General features: G+C 45.3%; 3 protein-coding genes across 4 annotated transcripts in view; 1 reads left to right on the top strand and 2 right to left on the bottom strand.

Moving 5' to 3' along the window:
* Positions 1 to 9,772, bottom strand: part of POR (cytochrome p450 oxidoreductase) — an 89,082-nt gene extending 79,310 nt beyond the window's left edge. Inside the window, exon 1 of the mRNA XM_081843517.1 lies at positions 9,762 to 9,772. The gene's annotated coding sequence lies outside the window, so the exon portion shown is untranslated. The remainder of the gene's footprint in view (positions 1 to 9,761) is intronic.
* LOC309331406 (serine protease 27-like) lies at positions 1,376 to 13,791 on the top strand. Of its 2 annotated transcripts, none has more exons than XM_081843626.1 (5): positions 1,376 to 1,475; positions 3,123 to 3,351; positions 10,376 to 10,599; positions 12,278 to 12,387; positions 12,537 to 13,791. In XM_081843626.1, the coding sequence occupies exons 1-5, from the start codon at positions 1,403 to 1,405 to the stop codon at positions 12,741 to 12,743; spliced, it is 843 nt and encodes a 280-aa protein (XP_081699752.1). In that variant the 5' UTR covers positions 1,376 to 1,402; the 3' UTR covers positions 12,744 to 13,791. The 2 variants fall into 2 exon arrangements, with proteins under 2 accessions (XP_081699752.1, XP_081699751.1); XM_081843625.1 differs by having other exon boundaries at positions 12,275 to 12,387.
* Positions 13,792 to 14,450: 659 nt separating this feature from the next.
* On the bottom strand, positions 14,451 to 19,012 carry RHBDD2 (rhomboid domain containing 2). The gene is made up of 4 exons (XM_081843607.1): positions 18,371 to 19,012; positions 17,188 to 17,589; positions 16,536 to 16,686; positions 14,451 to 16,126 (listed from the first exon to the last, which is right to left on the bottom strand). The coding sequence occupies exons 1-4, from the start codon at positions 18,522 to 18,524 to the stop codon at positions 15,784 to 15,786; spliced, it is 1,050 nt and encodes a 349-aa protein (XP_081699733.1). The 5' UTR covers positions 18,525 to 19,012; the 3' UTR covers positions 14,451 to 15,783.
* Between the last annotated feature and the right edge of the window lie 421 nt (positions 19,013 to 19,433).

Genomic DNA, 19,433 nt, shown 5'->3' with positions numbered 1-19,433 from the left:
TAAAGGTGTGTTAAACCTGCAATATCGAAGGTCATCCACCCTGGAATTGAAGTAGGTTAAGCTGCTTCTCCTGCAGTTCACTGTTAATAAAGTAAAATAAATGTGTCTATATTTGTCCTTGAAATCCGATGAATGCAGAGTTTAGGATCTTCCTATATTTGTCTCTAACAAACCTGACCTTACTAGACTGCCAGATACACAAGATGGCCCTAGTGTTTCTGCTTATTAGGGTTGCCAACTTAGTAAAATCCATCTTTAAAGATACAAGATGCATTTAATCAACACAGGGTGACTGGTGCATCAGCTGAATCTGTCTGGAGCTGGATAAAATAAGCAGTCAAATAAGCAGACTTGGATTCTAAAGCTGCCAACCAAGGAGGGGAAAAGCACTATCAGTGCTGTTGTGCAAGTGGAAAGAGAGAAGGGACTGGGGATGACTGAGTCAAAAGGAAGGATGACGGGGAAATTTGGTTCCGTTTACGCTTAAAGGTGAATCTGCTGAATCCAGACTTCCTGAAATGTGATGGGAACACAAATGCAATCACCTTTGAAATTTGCATGTCTCAAAATTTTGAAACCCAGCTTACAAAGCAAGTAAATGTGTGCCAAAAAAAGAAGCATGTATTAGTGAAAGTGACAAACGAAAGTGCATATGGGGAAATGGCTTGCAAAAATGGCTTTGTTTTTCACTAAAAGTGAGACACTAGTCCACATGATTCTCCATAATGTTCTGATTTAGGACATGCCATAGATTGAACCTGGAACCTTCTGCATCCAGAGTAGAAACTCTGCCACAAAGCTACAACTTTATCCACAATATTCATAGTTTTGAGGGCAGACCAGCAGGGATTAGGCAGGAAAACCTCTTTGGGGGGCTGCCATCTCCTGATTTATTTTTCCAGGGCTGGCCCAAAATCCAGAACCTCAGAGCTGCCAAGTTTTCGCAGAAGCACCCAAGCATCAAAACTGAACACCGAGACCAGGAGAATCCGAGACCAGGAGAAGGAGACAGTGGAAGAAGATTGGAAGAAATTCAAGGACTATTTAAATAAATACTATAAGATTGAAGAATGTTAGTTTGACAAGGATTCAAAAAATATATTGGTTTTCAGAGACATTAGCGTAAGAAAAGAAATGGAACTAGTAAAATTATATGGTGAAATAAGGGAAGGGACTTGCTGATGGAATAATGAAACTAGAATACAAAATGGTGAGGTATGAGGAAGTCGGGGAAATAAGGTTAAGAAATAAGGTTGAAATTATTCTTGTTGTTTTTTGTTGTTGTTTGTGTTTGTCTTTATTGTAGTTGTTTTGTATTTGTATGTTTTATTGGAAAATTTAATAAATATTATTATAAAAAAAAAAAAAATCAAAACTGAACACCAACAACGTGACCCAGGAAATGAAGCGTGGCTACCGAGAAACTCACAATGAACCCGGAGTCCTGGTAGATGCAGAGAACATACATATTGAAGGTGGGCTGTGCCACTAAAGTACAGTACACTCTTTCTTTATTTGATTTAAATAATTTTTATCCCGCTCTCAAACAAACAAAGAAAGACTTCTTGAGGTCTCTACAGTTCACTGAAAAGAAAACAAGGCAGCATTAAATGTTGAAGGTGAGAAGTTAGTATGCCACCTTGAGCTCTTTCGAGAAAAGGTGCGATATAAATGTAATAAAAATAAAAATATTCTCCTTAATTTCTTCAGGCTGCATTTCTAAAGAGATCGTGGACGTCACCAGAGAATGATCCCCTTGTAGAGAGCCAGACTTCCTTCTCTCCCTCCTTCCTTCCTTCCTTCCTTCCTTCTGTGATTTTCTCTACTTATTTAACAAGCATTGCTTATTCTGCTCCAACCCACTAGCAGATTTAATCCATCAGATACACACAGATCTCTTTTCTGTACGTGACAACATAATCATGGAATTATGGAATTCAGTTATGAGGTGCTACAGTGTCCTAGCATGGCGTGCAAACACAGCCAATATATTTACCAAGGAGGGAGGCAGTAGACTCTGATGTAGTCTGCCAAAGGCCAGAAATGTAGATAGACCTACTTGACTAGGAGGGGCCAGATCCTCTGCCCACAATCCTCTGAGCTGTTCTGTTAAAAACTTCCATGCCTGTCTGTGTTCTGCAGCCCCACACCAGCACAGAATCACCCCTTTCATTTTTAAAAAACCTACACATGCATCTCTCAAGCGTCTAGTCCTCAGGGCTGTGTCATGGACTATATTAGGAGAGGAAGGTGGGAGTTGGCAGGATCACCAGGGCGGGGCTTCAGCACCCTGGACAGCTGATTTCTCCACTTCCTCGATTACTGTGCTAAGGCTCCATTTCTGACACCTCTAGCATGTAAACATTAGTATTGTTAATTGTTTTTATTATGCTTTGATTATTTTAATTTTTATTACATTTTTATTATTTTTATTACATATTTTGTGCTTTGTATATTGTAACTTTGTGTTGTGGGCTGCCCTGAGACCTACAAGTATAGGGCGGTATAAAAATGTAATAAATAAAATAATAAAATAAATGAAAAATGGATCTAGGAAGTAGGTTTGGCAGGGAAAGAGACCTCTTTCTGGCTGAGACCCTGAAGACACTCTAAATCAGGGCCACCCTCCACCCAGAACTCCTCCATTGTCCATGGGCCACCTGTCAATCACTCGCCATCATATGACATTGATTCATATTTGATCCAGCAGTTTGCAACTGTGGAATTGGAAGCCCACTCTAAGTGTGCTCCTCAACAAGAATTCAAGTCACCTCTGCAAGTGTCTGCACCAATACTCCATATTGAGGAAAGCCAATATGGCACCCTCCAGATGTTATTGGACTACGGCTCCCATCATCCCTTGCTGTTGACCCATGTTGGCAGGCCTGATGGAAATTGGAGTCCAACAACATCTGGAGGCCACCACCATACTGGCTTGATGGGCTTTACTCAGCCTAGCACTAAGGCATCTTCATATGTACTTTTGCCTACTTATTTTCAATATTTAGAATTCAAATTGTTGGTTTTTCTAAAGGATCAGAATATGCAGAATATGAAGAACACCAGTTGTTTGTGAACCCAAAGGAACTCTGATACAAACCTGTTCTCTCCCCCACATTTAGATTCCAGCGGATTCTGTTTGTTGAAACCATCGTTGCTGTCCATTAACGGTATGGGTGACAATGCAGGCACCCAGAAGGATCACAAAAGCAACTGGAGTGGCAAAGATCTGCAAAAGAATGGGAAATGGCCTTGGGCTGCCACTGTCCTGAAGGGCGGAGATCCCATTTGTGCAGGAAGCCTGATTGCAGAAAACTGGGTGCTGAGCGCCAGGAGCTGTGTAGAATCTGGGTGAGTTTCCAGAATGCCATTGCTGACATTTCTTTTCTGGGCGGAAAGGTCAATGCATGGTGGCATCCCTAAAAGAAGAGGGCCTGTTCCTTTGAAGCATAGCTACAGGGGTTTGTTGGGAAGTCGCAACCCTGGAGTCCAGTCCTACAGTTCCCCTCTCACCTGGACATATTTTGTTTTTATTCACAAGAACGTAGGAAGGCGCCTTGTATTGAATCAGACCTTTGGTCTATCTGGCTCAGAATTGTCTGCCCTGACCGGGAGCAGCTCTCTGTGGTTTCAAGCAGGGTCTTTCTTTCCCAGATCTACCTGGAGATGCCAGGGACTGAACCTGGGACCTTCTGCACACAGTGCAGCTGCTCTGCCACTGAACTATGGCCCATCCCTATTCTAAATTATGATTGTAATTGTCGTTATGATTATATTTATTTACATCCCTCCTTTTCCCCCCAGACTGGGGCTCAAGGCGGCTTACACAAATTAAAACCAAACAGATAAAATACAGAAAGCTAAAAACATATATACATAGATGATAGATAGATGATAGATAGATATAGATAGATAGATAGATAGATAGATATAGATAGATAGATAGATAGATAGATAGATAGATAGATAGATGGGACGTGGGTGGCGCTGTGGGTTAAACCACAGAGCCTAGGCCTTGCCGATCAGAAGGTCGGCGGTTCTAATCCCCGTGACGGGGTGAGCTCCCGTTGCTCGGTCCCTGCTCCTGCCCACCTAGCAGTTCAAAAGCACGTCAAAGTGCAAGTAGATAAATAGGTACCACTCTGGCAGGAAGGTAAATGGCGTTTCCGTGAGCTGCTCTGGTTTGCCAGAAGCGGCTTAGTCATGCTGGCCACATGAGTTGGAAGCTATACGCCGGTTCCCTCAGCCAATAAATCGAGATGAGCGCCGCAACCCCAGAGTCAGCCACGACTAACGATTCCAAAGAAAAAAACTAAAAAGAGACCGGGGTGGGGTGGGGGGGAGATTCTCTCAAACCTTCAGACCTCCCTCCCTCCCTCCCTCCCTCCCTCCCTCCCTCCCTCCCTCCCTCCCTCCCTCTGTGGGTTCCATTTCTAAATTTTATTCCTGCATATTTTAATGTAATCTATCTATTATATATCCATAGTATCCAAAGTTCATGTTACTTTACAAGTGGCATTGTATTCCTCCCAATGATTTCAAATGTTTACAGTGGTCTCTTGATATGTTAAAAAGTTATTCCAGTCTTTCACAAATATTCGGTCTTCCTGCTTTCTGATCTTTCCTGTCAATCTTACCATTTTGGCCTATTCCATCAGCTTGGTCTGCCACTCTTCTCTGGTTGGTACTTTTTCTTCTTTCCATCTTTGGGCTAAGAGCATCCTTGCTGCTGTCGTTGCATACATAAACAGTCTTTTCTTTTGGTAGTTCCACACCTATGATTCCTAACAAAAAAGCCTCAGGAAAATATATAGATATATAGATATAATTTAATTACTTTTATTATTTATTTATTTATTTATTTATTTTATTACTTAAGCTCTAATAGAATTTAAACAATTTAAAAACAAATCTATTAAAACACACATAATAAAAACAGCACAGCACTATTTAAAAACCCTTTCCAGGAAAAACAGTCATTTCCCAAAGATCTGTCGGAAGAAAACAGTCGGCAGAAGGACAGCAAGGAGGGGACCAGTCTGGCCTCTCTAGGAAGGGAGTTCCAAAGCCTGGGAGCCACCACCAAGAAGGCCCTCTCCTGCATCCTCACCAAGCATGCCTGTGAGGTGGTGGGACTGAGAGAAGGGCCTCCTCTGAAGATCTCAGAGCCCGGGCAGGTTCATATGGAAAATACAGTCCTTCAGACAGCCTGAACCTCAGTTTGCCCTGTTCAGACTATGCCACTGGCAATTTGATTCATCTTTTGGCTATTTCAAGTTACTATTCTCAACAAAGTACCGCATGAAATACTTGAATAAGCTTAGCAGTTGTGGGATAAGAGGCAGGGTCATCTTGTGCATCAGGAACTGGTAAAGACACATGAAATATACTTGGAGTCGAGAGTGGATTTCATGCTCTTTATTCGGCTCATAGTGGTGAGGAGGAATCGAAGATCCCCCAGAATGTCTGCTTTATATACATTATTTACATACTGGGCCCCACGTGATTGGCTAATTCCGGGATTCACCTGTAGGCCAATCTGGTTGCAGATTCACTTCCACCTGGAGCTGGATTGGGTGGCTCCTGTGGACCAATCAGACTGCTGCATTCTGGACCCTATTGTTCTAGGACCAATCAGACTGCTGCATTCTGAATCCTATTCAACTCAGTACATAACAACACAGAAAGCAGAGAGTAGGCATAAATGGGAAGTACTCCCAACGGAAGGATGCAGAAAGTGGAGTCCCACAAGGATCCATATTGGGACTCACACTTTATAAGACGTTCTAGAGTTAGGGGTGAGCAGTGATGTGGCCCAGTTTGCCGATGAGAGCAAATTGTTTGGGGTGGTTAAAACCAACTGAGTGAAAGGGCAGTAAAATGGCAAAAGCAATTCACTGTCAGCAAGTGTAAAACTGATGCATACCACGGCAAAAATAAATAAATAAATCTTAATTTTGCACAGACGCATATGGGGTCTGAACTGGCAGAGACTGAGTAGGAACGAAACCATGGGGTCATAGTGGATAGCTCAATTGAAGACATTGACCCAATGTGTGGCAACTGTGAAAAAGGCAAATTCAGTTTTGGGGGTCATTAGAAAAGGGATTTCTTAGAATCACAAGCAGGGAGGTCCTACCTGGGATCTTCCCACTGGGGCAACTGGTTGGTCCCTTGAGAGAACAGGATGCTAAACTAGTTTGGCCTGACCTCTGCTTATGCCCTTAAACTGTTTTAATGACTTTATTGCTTTATTCCTAGAATCATAGAACTGTAGAGTTGGCTGGAACCCAAAGTTCAAGGTTTATTGTTGTTTGGAGCCAATTATCATTACAGTATTAAGATTTTAGATATGCTGTAAGCCGCCCAGAGTGGCTGGGGAAACTCATTCAGATAAGTAGGGTATAATAATAATAATAATAATAATAATAATAATAATAATAATAACAACTCCTACTACATTAAATGCAGCATAAGCCAGGGACAAACTCTGAAAACACAAACAAACATGATATAAAACATTCATTTCATTGAAAGTTTCCCCTAACAGTTTTTTGTCCCCATGGCATCTGGTATTAGAGGTATATTTCCCCTGCACATGGAAGATCCATTTGGGAAATGGCTGCCTGATCTAGGCCAGTGGCCATCTTGGAGCAGAGAGTTCCACAGAAGTTATTCAGTACCTAAGCCTAGTACAGAGTTCTTCTGACCAATCAATCAATAAATAACCTTGCTATAAGGAAAATGAGATAGAAGCAGCATCAGGAATGGTTTAAAAACAATCGCTGTGTTTTCTTCATAGAATTGTAAGAATGAACTCCAGTTTATGATCCCTGTTATGTACTGAAGTTCTCACCCTGGGCCAGCAGGGGGATACTGTAGATAGTTATGCAAATGAAGGATCGAAAAGTGACGTTCAGTGATTGGATAGTTTTAGAAAATGGCAACAGTTACATTGTTCTGGAGCTCTATATAAGCAGGCTGACTGAGCTCCTCAGCTTAGTTCTGTTCCAGCTTACAAAATAAAGAAGAGCTGTTTGAAGAATCACTGTGTCGTCTGCTATGTTCGCCCACAACTTAACAGGCCCAGCATCCTCCATCACACCTACATGCAAGCCCCTACATGTCGACATCAAAGTAAGTCTCAATGAATTCAATGGGGCTTATTACCAGGTAAGCGTGTACACAATGGTAACTTAAGCCACTTATCTGGTTTGAAGTAATGACTCCGGTGGTGCAGGTTACAGCTATATTTCAGTTTTATTGCATTAGCCAGTAGGCATAACACATAATCAAAACTTGGGAATGTTAGATTTTCTGCAGCACAGTTTAAGAACCTAAGAAGAGCCTGCTGGATCAGGCCAAAGGCCCATCAAGTCCAACATCCTGATCTCACAGTGGCCAACCAGATGCCCCATACGGAAACCAGCAAGCAGGATTTGAGCACAGGAACACTCTCCCCTCGTTTCCAGCAACTGGCATTCAGAAACATTGCTGACTCCAACCACAGAGGCAGAGCATAGCCATCAAGGCAAATATATATTGATAGCCCCCTCCTCTGTGAATTTGTCCTATCCTTTTTAATGCCATCTGCAGTTGGTGGCCATCACTGCCTCCTGCTGGGGCAAGTTTCATAGTTTAACTACCAGTATGTAGTGCGTGAAGAAGTCATTTCTTTGGTCTGTTCCAAATCTCACAACCTTCAGCTTCGTGGGATGTCCAATAGCTCTAATGTTACGAGAAACGGAGAAAAACTTTGCTCTGCCCACTTTCTTCATACCATGCATAATTTTATAAACATTCTTTATGACACAATGGTGAACGAGTTCAGCACAGAATCTGGCTAAAGGCAAAAGGAATTGGCCCATTTCCTTGATGAAATGACTTTGATGTTACCGCTAACATATATATATATATATATATATATATATATATATATATATGCTTTCGTAGATTTTCACGGGTACAGGAATGCAGGTTTTGGTGTCCTCGGGTGTCTTCCCGTGTAAAAGTTGGGGTGTCGCCTAGACACCCCAACTTTTACACGGGAAGACACCCGAGGACACCAAAACCTGCATATATATATATATATATATTAATTAGTAACAATAATAATAGCTATAACAATGGCTATGTCCTGCTTCCATGGTTGGAGGCAGCAACGCTTCTGAATACCAGTTGCTGGAAACCAGTTGCTGGAGGGAGTGCCCTTGTGCTTGAATCCTGCTTGCAGGGTTCCCACCACCACCACCATTGAGCATCTTGTTGGCCACTGTGAGGTCAGGATGCTAGAATAGATGGGCCACTGGTCTGATCCAGAAGGCTCTTATGTTATACAGTCGTACCTTGGTTGTCGAACGGAATCTGTTCCGAAAACGTTAGAAAGCCAAGGCGCGGCTTCCGATTGGCTGCACTCAATTGATAGCCATGTAAACCGCATCAGACGTTCGGGTTCCAAAGAACGTTTGCAAACCTGAACACTCACTTGGCATTCAGGAGCCAAAATGTTTGAGTTGCAAGGCATTCAATCACCAAGGTACGACTGTATTCTTTTCTAATGTTCCACTGAGCGGTACATGGTTTGGTTAAAAGTGTGTGTGTGTGTGTGTGTGTGTGTGTGAGAGAGAGAGAGAGAGAGAGAGAAGGCTTTTAGATTAAATTCTGCATTAGGGCTCCATACTTTCACCTCACCTCAAAGAGAAAGAGAAAAGAGAAAAACAACTATCAGACTTTTAGAAGACATCTGAAGGCAGCCCTGTTTAGGGAAGCTTTTAATGTTTAATAGACTATTGTATTTTAATATTTTGTTGGAAGCCGCCCAGAGTGGCTGGGGAAACCCAGCCAGATGGGCGGGGTATAAATTATTATTTATACCCCAACACAATCTGAGCATTTTTGTAACCCTTACCAGAATTCCATATGCTGACTGTGCATTCCAGAAGCAGACACACTGCCCCAACAACCTCACTGAGTTGTGCATTGAGAAAGTTGCCCCATTCCCAATTACATCTCCTTAGCCCCGAGGGCTAGAAACTTGCATTGCAAAATTCTGCAGTGTGAAAAAGCAACGGGGGGGGGGGAGGGGGGGGCTGGTGCTCACAATCCAACCTTGTAATCCTGTGCACTAAGTAGAGAGACATGGAATCAGAGGGAGCTAGAAGCTGGTGACACCCAGCTTTCAGTGTCCCAAGGAAGGGCAAACCACCCGCTCGCCCACCTCCTCACAATTCAGCCTTACTATACAGCCCATGTTAGGTCACAAGCAGGAATGTTGAGGCTTGTAATCCTCCAATAAAACTTCATCCTGTTAAGTAAAGGCAGAAGACGGGTTACGTGGCCGAGAAGCCGATCAGTTCCAGCTAATGCTCATCCCACCTTACCAAGAAGTCAGTCCTTCGGTGCAGCAGCACCTTACACTTTGGAACTCCCTGCCTTTTGACAAAAGAACCCCCAAGGAGCCTGGCTGTTGGATCAAGCCCAGACCCATCTGTTCTGTTCTCCAAGTGGCCAACGAGAAATGCTAATGGGAGGCTGGCAAGTAGGACTTCGGCACAATAGTGCCCTTCCCCCATAGGAGAGCAGCTCCATTCCCTCAGTCAGTTTGGTTGCCATTTTCTGATGCTTTTCCAACTGTACAATATCCTTCATAGCTTAAGGTCCAATTGCATGGGCAGGGGAAAGCCTGAGCAAAAAGATTAAAAGTCTTCACAAGATAACTCATGCTCCGTATCTGGCAGAGGGAAGGGCATTCTCACATGAACAGGAGCAGCAGCAGAAAATGCCCTTTTTCAGGAAACTATCCTGTGATATTCTGAAATGTGCAGTGCCGCAAGTAGAATTTACTTGATAATCTTTAGAAAAGGCTTTGAAAGAGGATGGGACAAATTCACGGAGAAGAGGGCTATTGATGGCTATTGGCCATTATGGTTGTCCTCTGCATCAACAGCAGTCATGCTTCTTGTGCTCAGGACCTGCTTGTGGGTTTCCCTTGGGGGCCTCTGGGTGGCCACCGTGAGAACAGCATGCTGGACTAGATGGGCCCCCATTGGCCTGACCAAGCAGGCTCTTCTAATTTGTTTCTTCTGTACCAGCAGCAAGCTAGAGGTATTTATTAGTTATTTATTTACTATATTCATATGCCACCTTTATCTTCCAAGGAGCTCAAGATGGTGTAACTGGTTTTCCTCCTCCCCATTTCACCCTCACAACAACCCTCTGAGGTAGGTTAGATGGTGACTGGCCCCAGGTCACCCAATGAGCTTTGTATAGCCCTCCTGCTTTCCTATACAAGCCTGATGACTCTGTTGCGACGCCATCCTCTCCCCCTTGCCCCCCCATCACATGTAACTTCCAGCCCATCTTTTTGCTTTTGCAGAAACATCTCCTTGTACTCTGTAAAGCTCACTTCTTCAGATGAGCTATATCCAGTTGCCAAGATGACCCCTCGCTCGTCAGGTGCCCAGGATGATGTCGCATTAGTCCAGCTGGCAAAATTGGCACCCATCACATCGACCACCCGTCCCATTTGCCTTCCTGACCCGCTCCACATTGTACCACCTGGGACTGGGTGCTGGGCGATAGGATCAAAGGAACGTGGTGGTAAGCCACAGGTGTTTCTGTCTCTGGAGGCTGGGAGTGTCTCATGGGGATGGGGCAAAATTTAATTCCGTTCTCACTTAAAATCATATATCAATCTACCTAATTTGCAGTTTCTGAAACAATATGGAAACCGAAATGCAGCCATCCCTTGAAATGTACACTTCTCCAAATTTTGTGGTGCAGTTCTCAAGCAAAGTAATGTGTACAAAAAGGCATAGACTATAGTGACATACCATTCTAATCATTCTGTTTACGGAAGAGTTAAAAAAGGTAAAGGTAAAGGTAAAGGACCCCTGGCAGTTAAGTCCAGTCGGGAATGACTCTGGGGTCATCTTGCTTTACTGGCCGAGGCAGCCGGCATTTGTCTGCAGACAGTTTTTCCCAGGTCATGTGGCCAGCAGGACTAAGCTGCTTCTGGCGAAACCAGAGCAGCACACAGAAACGCCGTTTACCTTCCCGCCAGAGCGGTACCCATTTATCTACTTGCACTTTGACGTGCTTTTGAACTACTAAGTTGGCAGGAGCTTGGACCGAGCAACAGGAGCTCACCCCTTCACGGGGATTTGAACTGCCGACCTTCTGATCAGCAAGCCCTAGGCTCAGTGGTTAGACCACAACGCTATACTTGATTCTTATTAGTTTGTGACTCCCTGCACTGTTTATGAATTTTGAAACAGTTTGATAGTGTTATATAAATATTGTCAATATATTATTAGCCTACATGTTGCTTGATGTGGTTCAGGAATGCTGTACAGCTGGAAATATATAGGAAAATAGGAAGCTGCCTTATCCAGACAATGGATCCATATATAGCTCAGTGTTATCTACACTGACAGGTAGCAATGGACAGGGTTTCAGGCAGCACACTTTCCCAGTCCTTACCTGGAATTTTTATATTTTGGTAAAGGATTTTAAAATTTAATTTCATGATGTTATATAAAACAAAAACAACAGCTGTAACAACAGACTAAAATTAAAAGAAAAGCAAAACTACAAAATAGGCACATAGAATGAGTACAGTTGCACATGGGTTAAGTCCAAGTAAAGACCAATGCAGTTGCTGTAGCACCTCTTCAGGAGGTCCCCTGGAAACCCTGTGAATTATAGCAAAGTCACCCTATAGGTTTATTTAGGATATACCAGCAACAGGTCCAGTCGGAGGGCATTTCTAACTCATTGGCTCCCACAAGAGGTTTGTTTGTATACTGCACTTTCACATTAGAAAATACTGACCCTCTGGTTTGTCTTCAGAATCTTACAAATAAGAGAGGTCTTATAAAAGGCATTGGTCGTTTGCTGGTCTGGTTTATCCTTGTCATCAAAAATATAAACATATACTTCCAAAAGAAGAATGGCTGGGGAAATCATGGGGTACTATTTCTGTCTTGCAAACTGTCTTGAAGAGATAAAATGAGGAATGTGTAAAAGCATTGCAGGGATCTTGGGTAAAGTTTGACAATAGAAAAGCATAGTCCATGAGTTAGGATAAGCAGATTTCACATTGCTCCACAGACAGGGAGCCCCGTGCGTCCGAATTTGAATTGTAACGAGAGCTATTTATGGGAGACTTTTGAGCAGCTGAGGTTGGTGGGCTTGGAGAAAAGATCACAACCCATGGGGAGAAAGAGCAAAGAGGGCAGGCAGATCCTTAGAGGCTTGTGGCGTTCCTTTCCAGCAGCTCACCCTGACATCCTTCAGTGGACTGTGACCTTGTTGGACAGCTGCGTCCCCACCTCTTCCTTGGTCTCCACCTGTGCACAGCCATCCAACCTCAAAAAGGACCCTCAGGTAATTACCCTGTTGCTTTGAATTTCATGGATGATGGCTATGCTCTGCCTCCAGGGTCAGAGGCAGTGATGCTTCTGAATATGGCTGCTAGCTTTCCAGTTGCAATCCTCTGGCAGCTCATCTTCACATTTTGGTTTTCTCACATTTAGCTGAGTACAGGAGGGCTTTTTGTCTGCCCAGGAGAGGACGGGCAGCTTTACCTGGAGGGAATCTTTACATCTTCAGTGGAAAGTCAAAGCAAAGGAAAGAAGACCAGCCAATCAGCCACCTTTGTGCGTGTCGCCCCTTTAGTTCCATGGATCAGCTCTCAACTGCTCCCAAGAAGGGGGATGGGAGTCCTCGGCCAGCTAAAGTAGGACCTTCTGGGCTCCTTGTGATTGGGGTTTGTCGAGGACCACATGTGTATTCACAGAAGTAGAGTTGGAAAGGACCCCAAGTCATCTAGCCCAAACCCCTGCAATGCAGGAAACACAACTAAAGCATCCCTGACAGATGGCTATCCAACTTTTGCTTAAAAACCTCCAAGGAAGGAGAGGCCACCACCTTCGAAGGAAGTTGGTTCCACTGTCAAACAGTTCTTACTGTCAGAAAGTTCTTTCAGATGTTTAGTCAGAATCTCCTTTCTTCTCACTTGAAACCATTGGTTCAGGTCCTCCCCTCGGGAGCAGGAGAAAACAAGCTTGCTCTCTCTTCCATGTGACGGCTCTGTAGATATCTGAAGCTGGCTATCATACCTCCTCTTAGTCTCCTCTTTTGCAGGCTAAACATTCAAAGCTAGCTCCATACAGCCAGCAAGATTTTGTTCAATGGGAGACTGTGGGGTGGGCTTCCTAATTTTTAGTCCAGCTTCCCCCAAACCTGGTAGCTTTCCAGACGTTGTTGGACTACAACTTCCATCCTCCCTCCCTGGTGACTATGTCAGGTGAGGCTGATGGGTGTTGGGCGAGTCCATCATCATCTGGAGGGCTGCAGGCGATCCCCATCCCTTCTGTACAGTGTCCGCCCAGAGACCCAGTTTCTGAGGAACATGAGGCAAAGGCTACTGGACTCGGGTCCTGCTTGGAGGGTCCCCAGAATCACCTTGCTGGGCAGGGTGAGCAGCAGGATGAACCTTTTGCCTGATCTTTTATGTAAGCATTTGATCCTAGCCTTTGAAAGCATTTCTTATACAGATTGCATTTTATTAAGTCTATAGATTTCCATATCCTCTCTCATGTGAGTTTAGATAGTTCTTCTGAGTTTAGATAGTTCTTCTGCAGAACCAGCTACTTTGCATGGCTAGACTTTTATTTTATCTTTTACCGTGGTGGGTTTTCCATTTCTCTGATAGTTGTTCATAAAGCCACTTGAAAGGTCTTTTGGCAGAAAAAGCGGCCTATAAATAAAGTAAGGCGACTTCTTCAATCGTTTTTGTGCATTCTCTCTCTCTTTCCGCCCCCCCCCCCAACAAGGGTGGTTTGGAACTCCAAGTGTGGTTGGACTACAGTTGCTGGCTGGGGCTGATGGGAAGGAGTTTTAACATGGGGGCAGACATGGCCTTCCCCACACCTACCCCTATCACACACCAATGCCTCATCAAAGCACCTGAAAAAAACCATCTACACGCAGCATTATGGCCAGGAGGAATAGTGGTGTTTTGTGGGCAAACAGGGAGGGTGCAAAGAGGCTCATCCACATGTTACAAGTTGTTTATATTCCAGATCAAACTGCATGCAGGCTGTCCATTTTTAAAAGATTTATTATGTCTTGTCATAACCTCTGTTGACTGGAGGAAATGTCAGCACTGGGGAAAACCAATCAGTTGTCCAAAGCGTTCAAAAGAAAGGATGGGATAATGCCTCATTCTCCCCATCTTTGTGACATCAGGCGTTGAATCTGGGGCCTGAAAATGTCCAGCACAGGTGATGGCTGAAGTACAGCTCAGAATGAAGGACCTATGTTTTCATATGGTCAGACAGCACACAGCCAGCTCCCCCTGCATTGCTCCTCCCATCCAGCAACCAGCCCCCACACCATCATACTAAAGAGCCAGCTAGCTTGAGAGGTTTCTACACAAACATCCATAAACCACAGTATGGCAATCACTTTATTTGGACCAGCCGAAGTGTCATAAAGTCGAATCCCAAACTTGGAAGGGACCTTGCGGGTCATCTAGTCCATCCCCCTGCTACAGCACCCGATAGACGGTAACCTCTCCAGCTAGGTGCGAGGTAGCATTCAACATCTCCAGAACTGCTCATTAGGCTGGATTTTAAATGAAACAAGGGGGAGGATTTTGGAATTTGCAATTTGCAACTGTCATGGGATGCAGTTCAGAATGGCTTGTGCAGCTTAGCCTCTGCCAAAGCCTCCTGGGACATAGAAGATATAATGACTGTTCTCCCACTGGCTTAAAAATATAAAATTGGTTGTGTCGCTGGCACTGAGCAAGGCACATAGGTCCCCTTGTGAGGCACAGGGTGATTGGAAACAGCCACAGTGATCTTTGTACAAGATATATTTGGTTTATGTATGTTTTGGGATAAGACTGAAGTCTCCTCTCTTCCCCTTTCCTCACTTCATGGAACTTAGGAAGCTGCATTCTAACAGGGCCAGAGTATTTGTCTGCCCATCCACATCTACTCTGACTAGATGAGGCTCTCCATCACTTGCGACCCAGACTTTTTTAAGATACCAGAGATTGAATATTGAACCGTTTTTGAACAAAGCGGGAGCTCTGCCACTGAGCTATAGCCCTTCCCAGAACTGTAAGCAAACCAGCATTATTTCATACAAAGTCACAATGATTTTTATCAGGAGCAAGATAATCCCCAAACCCAAATGAAGATACCTGTAAAAAATAAATCAGAGCTGTAGGCTACAGTCCCTGATTCAGGGTGTCTGTGGCTGCAGACCCAAGTCCTGTAGAAAGCTCACCTCAAGAAGCCATGCTTTCAAGCAGGTACTAGCTGCCACCTTTCCATAGTCTTATGAAATCACATGTGTAGGATGCCCCATCCAAGGGTTCAGGGTTCATAATGATTCAAGGCCAACACACACATATACAGAAAAAGCACAGTAGAAATTTACCAGTCCTGGCCCAGCCAGCCACCCTCTCAAAAGATAAAACCACATGAAATCATTTTGTAAGATTGCTCAAGCTTGGGTATAACAAGGAGATGGAGCCCTGAATTTGTGGAGCTCTTTGTGTTACACTGATGATCAAGTAGAGAGATACCATCATCTGATTGTAAGGGGATGCCACAAGACATGGAGAGAGGGTGGTTTCTTTGGTACACTGAATTGAAGCTGTTTAGGACTTTAAAAATCCTTCATCCACCTGGAGGAGACTCCCATCTTGGAGGGAAAACCTTTGCTGATCCTCACATGAATTGCAGGCAGTAGAATACAGGAATTTCACCCTACGTGAACTCGGCAAAGCTCTGCTGATTCTGATGCTGCTCCTGCAGCTGGAAACCCAGGTGCATGGGGGACACCGGAGCAATCTGTCCTCTTGGGTCCCCCTGAGTCAGACCCACTGAAATGGTGCGAGATGGATCCTGGCGGAGATTGGAAATGGTGCTGGATGCATGACCCTCCAAGGGAACCAGTGCACTGATTCAGCACAGGACCGGGCATGCACTGCAGCTGAGATCCAGGAGGGCATGTACTGGGGTGTTGCATATGAACAGCAAGCAAGGACGGAGGAGAGGAGCTGTGATAGCTCTGAGTGGGGTAAGAACCGGGTGCTGGGTTTAGCCTGAAGAGAGGAGAGAGAGGAGTCATTCCAGATAAAATAAATGACTTCAAGACATAGTTAAACAATGGCAACTTGCTCCTATAGAAAGAAGTAATGGCTAGCAACTTAGATGGATTTAAGAGGATTAGACAACTTGAGGGAGGAGAGGGCTATCAATATATATTAACTTTGATGGCTATACTCTGCCTCTGCAGTTGGAAGCATCAATGCTTTTGAATACCAGTTGCCGGAAACCCCAGGAGGGGAGAGGGCTCTCATGCTTGGGTCCTGCTTGAGGGTTTCCCATTGGGGCATCTGGCTGGACTAGACAGGCCACTAGCCTGATCCAGCAGGGCTATTCATATGTTTTTATGTTCTTATCTAAAGCCAATTGAGCACCTGACTCCCTTACCGGGACTGACATACTTACTTCCTGCTCTGAGAAGCCCTTCTCTCTGCTATAGACCCTGGAACATACTTCATTCCTGGTATTCTCTTCAGCAGACGGAAAGGGAACTTTTTATCCAGACGGGAGACTGTTGATTCGGGGAGATCTGCACCAATGCAGTAGCCGTAACCATCTGAGTTTGGCAAGTAGCTAAGGAAGAGCTAGAAAAAGAGCCCAGGCTGTCTCCCTATGGTGCATTATTTGATTCTCCTTTAGCTCAGCCTCCCCATAGTCACTCTTTCTGTTATAAAATAAAGGACACCGACACTGTAGCCTTTTCTCACAATGAGAGTGCTCTAGATGTCCTGATTATTTTGGTTGGCCTTTTACATTTCTATCCTACTATTTCTCCAAAGAGCCCAAGGTGGTATAAGTGGTTCGCCCTTGCTCTCCTTTTTATCCTTACAGTGACCCTGGCAGGTTGGACAGACTGAGAGATTGACTGGCCCAATATCAGGAGCCAGATTCACAGCAGAGTCAGGAATTTAAACCCTGGACTCTCCCAGGTCCTAGTTCACAATAACCAAATTCAATTTTGACCAGGAGAGGGTCCTAATGTCCAGATAAAAAGGTTTGGAGGGCCCCATTCAGCATTTCCCCAAACTGGCTTATGGGAATCTATTCAAAAGGATACAGATGTCTCCAATTAAGAGGCCACAGATGTTCCCTAGGAGAGAGGAACTTAGAATAAGCCAAGCAACGCAAATCAGGACCCATGGCACCAGTGCCACATGGATGTTGACCCCAAACAGCAGTGTCCTCCTCATCTGGGAGCGGGCAACGGATGCAGCCAGCATGGCAAAAGCCACAGGCACAAAGCCTTTGGCATCTGCCACTTCCCAGAGCCTGGAAAGGGCAGCCCAGAGCATCAGGTAGAGCAGAGCTAAGGAAATGGCAAAGGCCACAGTGAGGAAGCAGTGTCTCACAGTGCCCACAGTCTTCTCAAAGCTGCCAGCGAAGTACCAAATGATGATGGCGCCACATACCAAGGAGATCACATCCTCATATACACAGATGTAGGTCACCAGCCTATATACTGAGATGGGAGGAAAATGCCATGTTGGTAAAATATATCCTGTTCCTACACAAGAAGCAACACAGTAATCTGACTTACACTGGTTAAGTCCACTGAGCTCAGTGTTGCCCACACTGACTGGCAGTGGTTCTCCAGGGTTTCAAATTGGCGGACGCTTGCAGCCCTATCTGGAGATGTCATTGGGGGCTGAACCTGGGACCTCTGCATGCACAGCAAGTGCTCTTCCTCTGAGCTTTTACTTAAAAGCAAAGGAATGCTCCAGTCCACGTTATTCTAAACTAAGGGCTGGTTTAAAGAGGAACATAGGAAGCTGCCTTATGCTGACAATTGGTCCACATAGCTCAATCTTGTGTAGCTCTCCAGGGTTTCAGACCATGCTCTCTTTTCCCCAGCCCTCAGTGAACATGGGTTGGCTACTGAACCTGAGACATGCAAAACAGATGTTCTAACCCCATGGTTCCCAACGTGGGGCACACGCCCCACAGGGGGGTCATTTGATTTCTAAGGGGAGCAATTCGAGAATGAGTTAGTAACAGTGAATGGCCTTTTAGGCTTCCTCCATGTGAAAAGGAGCATCAGGATTTGAGAAGTGCTTAGGTGGGGCATGGCCAAAAAAAATGTTGAGAAACACTGCTCTAACCCCTGAGGTTCAGCCCTTAGCGTAGGAGTCCCCAGTTCCTCCTCCCTTGACTCAGGACCCCCGAAGACCCTACCCCCCATTTTGGCAATAATTCCCCCCCCCGGTCGAAAAGAAAGGGGGGTCGGCGTCCCTCCGCCTCACCCTGCCCCTCCAGCACCGCCTCGGGGCGCAGCGAAAAGGCGGAAGAAAGGTCTCCCGGCAGGCCCCGCTCCGCGCCCCACCGCAGCAGGCTCGGCCCAGAGGCCAGGAAGGAGAGCAGCACCGTCAGGAAAGTCGCCACCGGCAGCCGCTCCATCCTCCTCCTGCTTCCCTCAGAGTCCAACTGCCGGGATCAGAAGCACTTCCGCCTTGTCCTGGTTTTGCTTCCGGGCCCTTGTGGTTGCGTCCGTTGCCAAGGAGCCAGCAGGCTGTCTCTCTCGCTGAGGGAAGAGGGCGGGGCGCCGCTGTGCCCGCTTCCGATAGGATGGCGCCTTTTACAGCCACGCCCACCGCCTCCCCAGGTCCTCGTGAAGGGAGACTCTCTCGCTCCCGGCGGTCTGAGGTGATTGGTGGGAGGTGACGTCAATCCCTGTAGTAGTTAAAGGGAAGGGACGTGGCTGAGGGAGAGACGGGTTCCTTTGGGGCGTGGTTAAGGGAGAGGCGTGATCAGTGAAGGACAGCAGTTAAAGGAGAGGCGAGGCCACTGAGGGCGTGGCTGACCGGATTTGCTTCCCAAGGGGCATGGCTGAATGAGAGAAATTCATGGAGGCGTGGTTAAATGAGAACCAATGTCCATGATGGGCGTGGCTACAGTAGAGGCGAACACTGAGATGTCACTTGCAACACTGTTATTTTCGACATGTATTACATTTTGCCTTCTGCTTGGCTTACATCCATTTACTTTGTTAACAGTGTCAGCCTTTTTAACTCATAGAGGTGATTTAAATCGTCTCCATGTAGGTGGCCTTTGCAAGGACAAATATCCCAAGGAAGAGGCTCAACAATCACCACCCATTGCTTGGTGAGCAAAGGCAGCGACATACATTTCATTGCAGATCGTGGGCTAAGTTGTTCCTCCTACATTCGGGCAACCTTTTAAGTTACATCCAGGCAAGTTCAAAAGTTCACTTTTCTCCTCAAATGCATTGGATGTGAAGAGACGGCCCCAATTTTCCAGAGGTGGAGCCCACTCTACTTCCCTCTTTGAATAATGTTGGGGGCATCT

Source organism: Podarcis erhardii, assembly GCF_964252035.2.
Source record: "Podarcis erhardii genome assembly, chromosome: 16".
NCBI lineage: Eukaryota > Metazoa > Chordata > Lepidosauria > Squamata > Lacertidae > Podarcis > Podarcis erhardii.
This window is presented reverse-complemented; position numbering and strand designations above follow the sequence as displayed.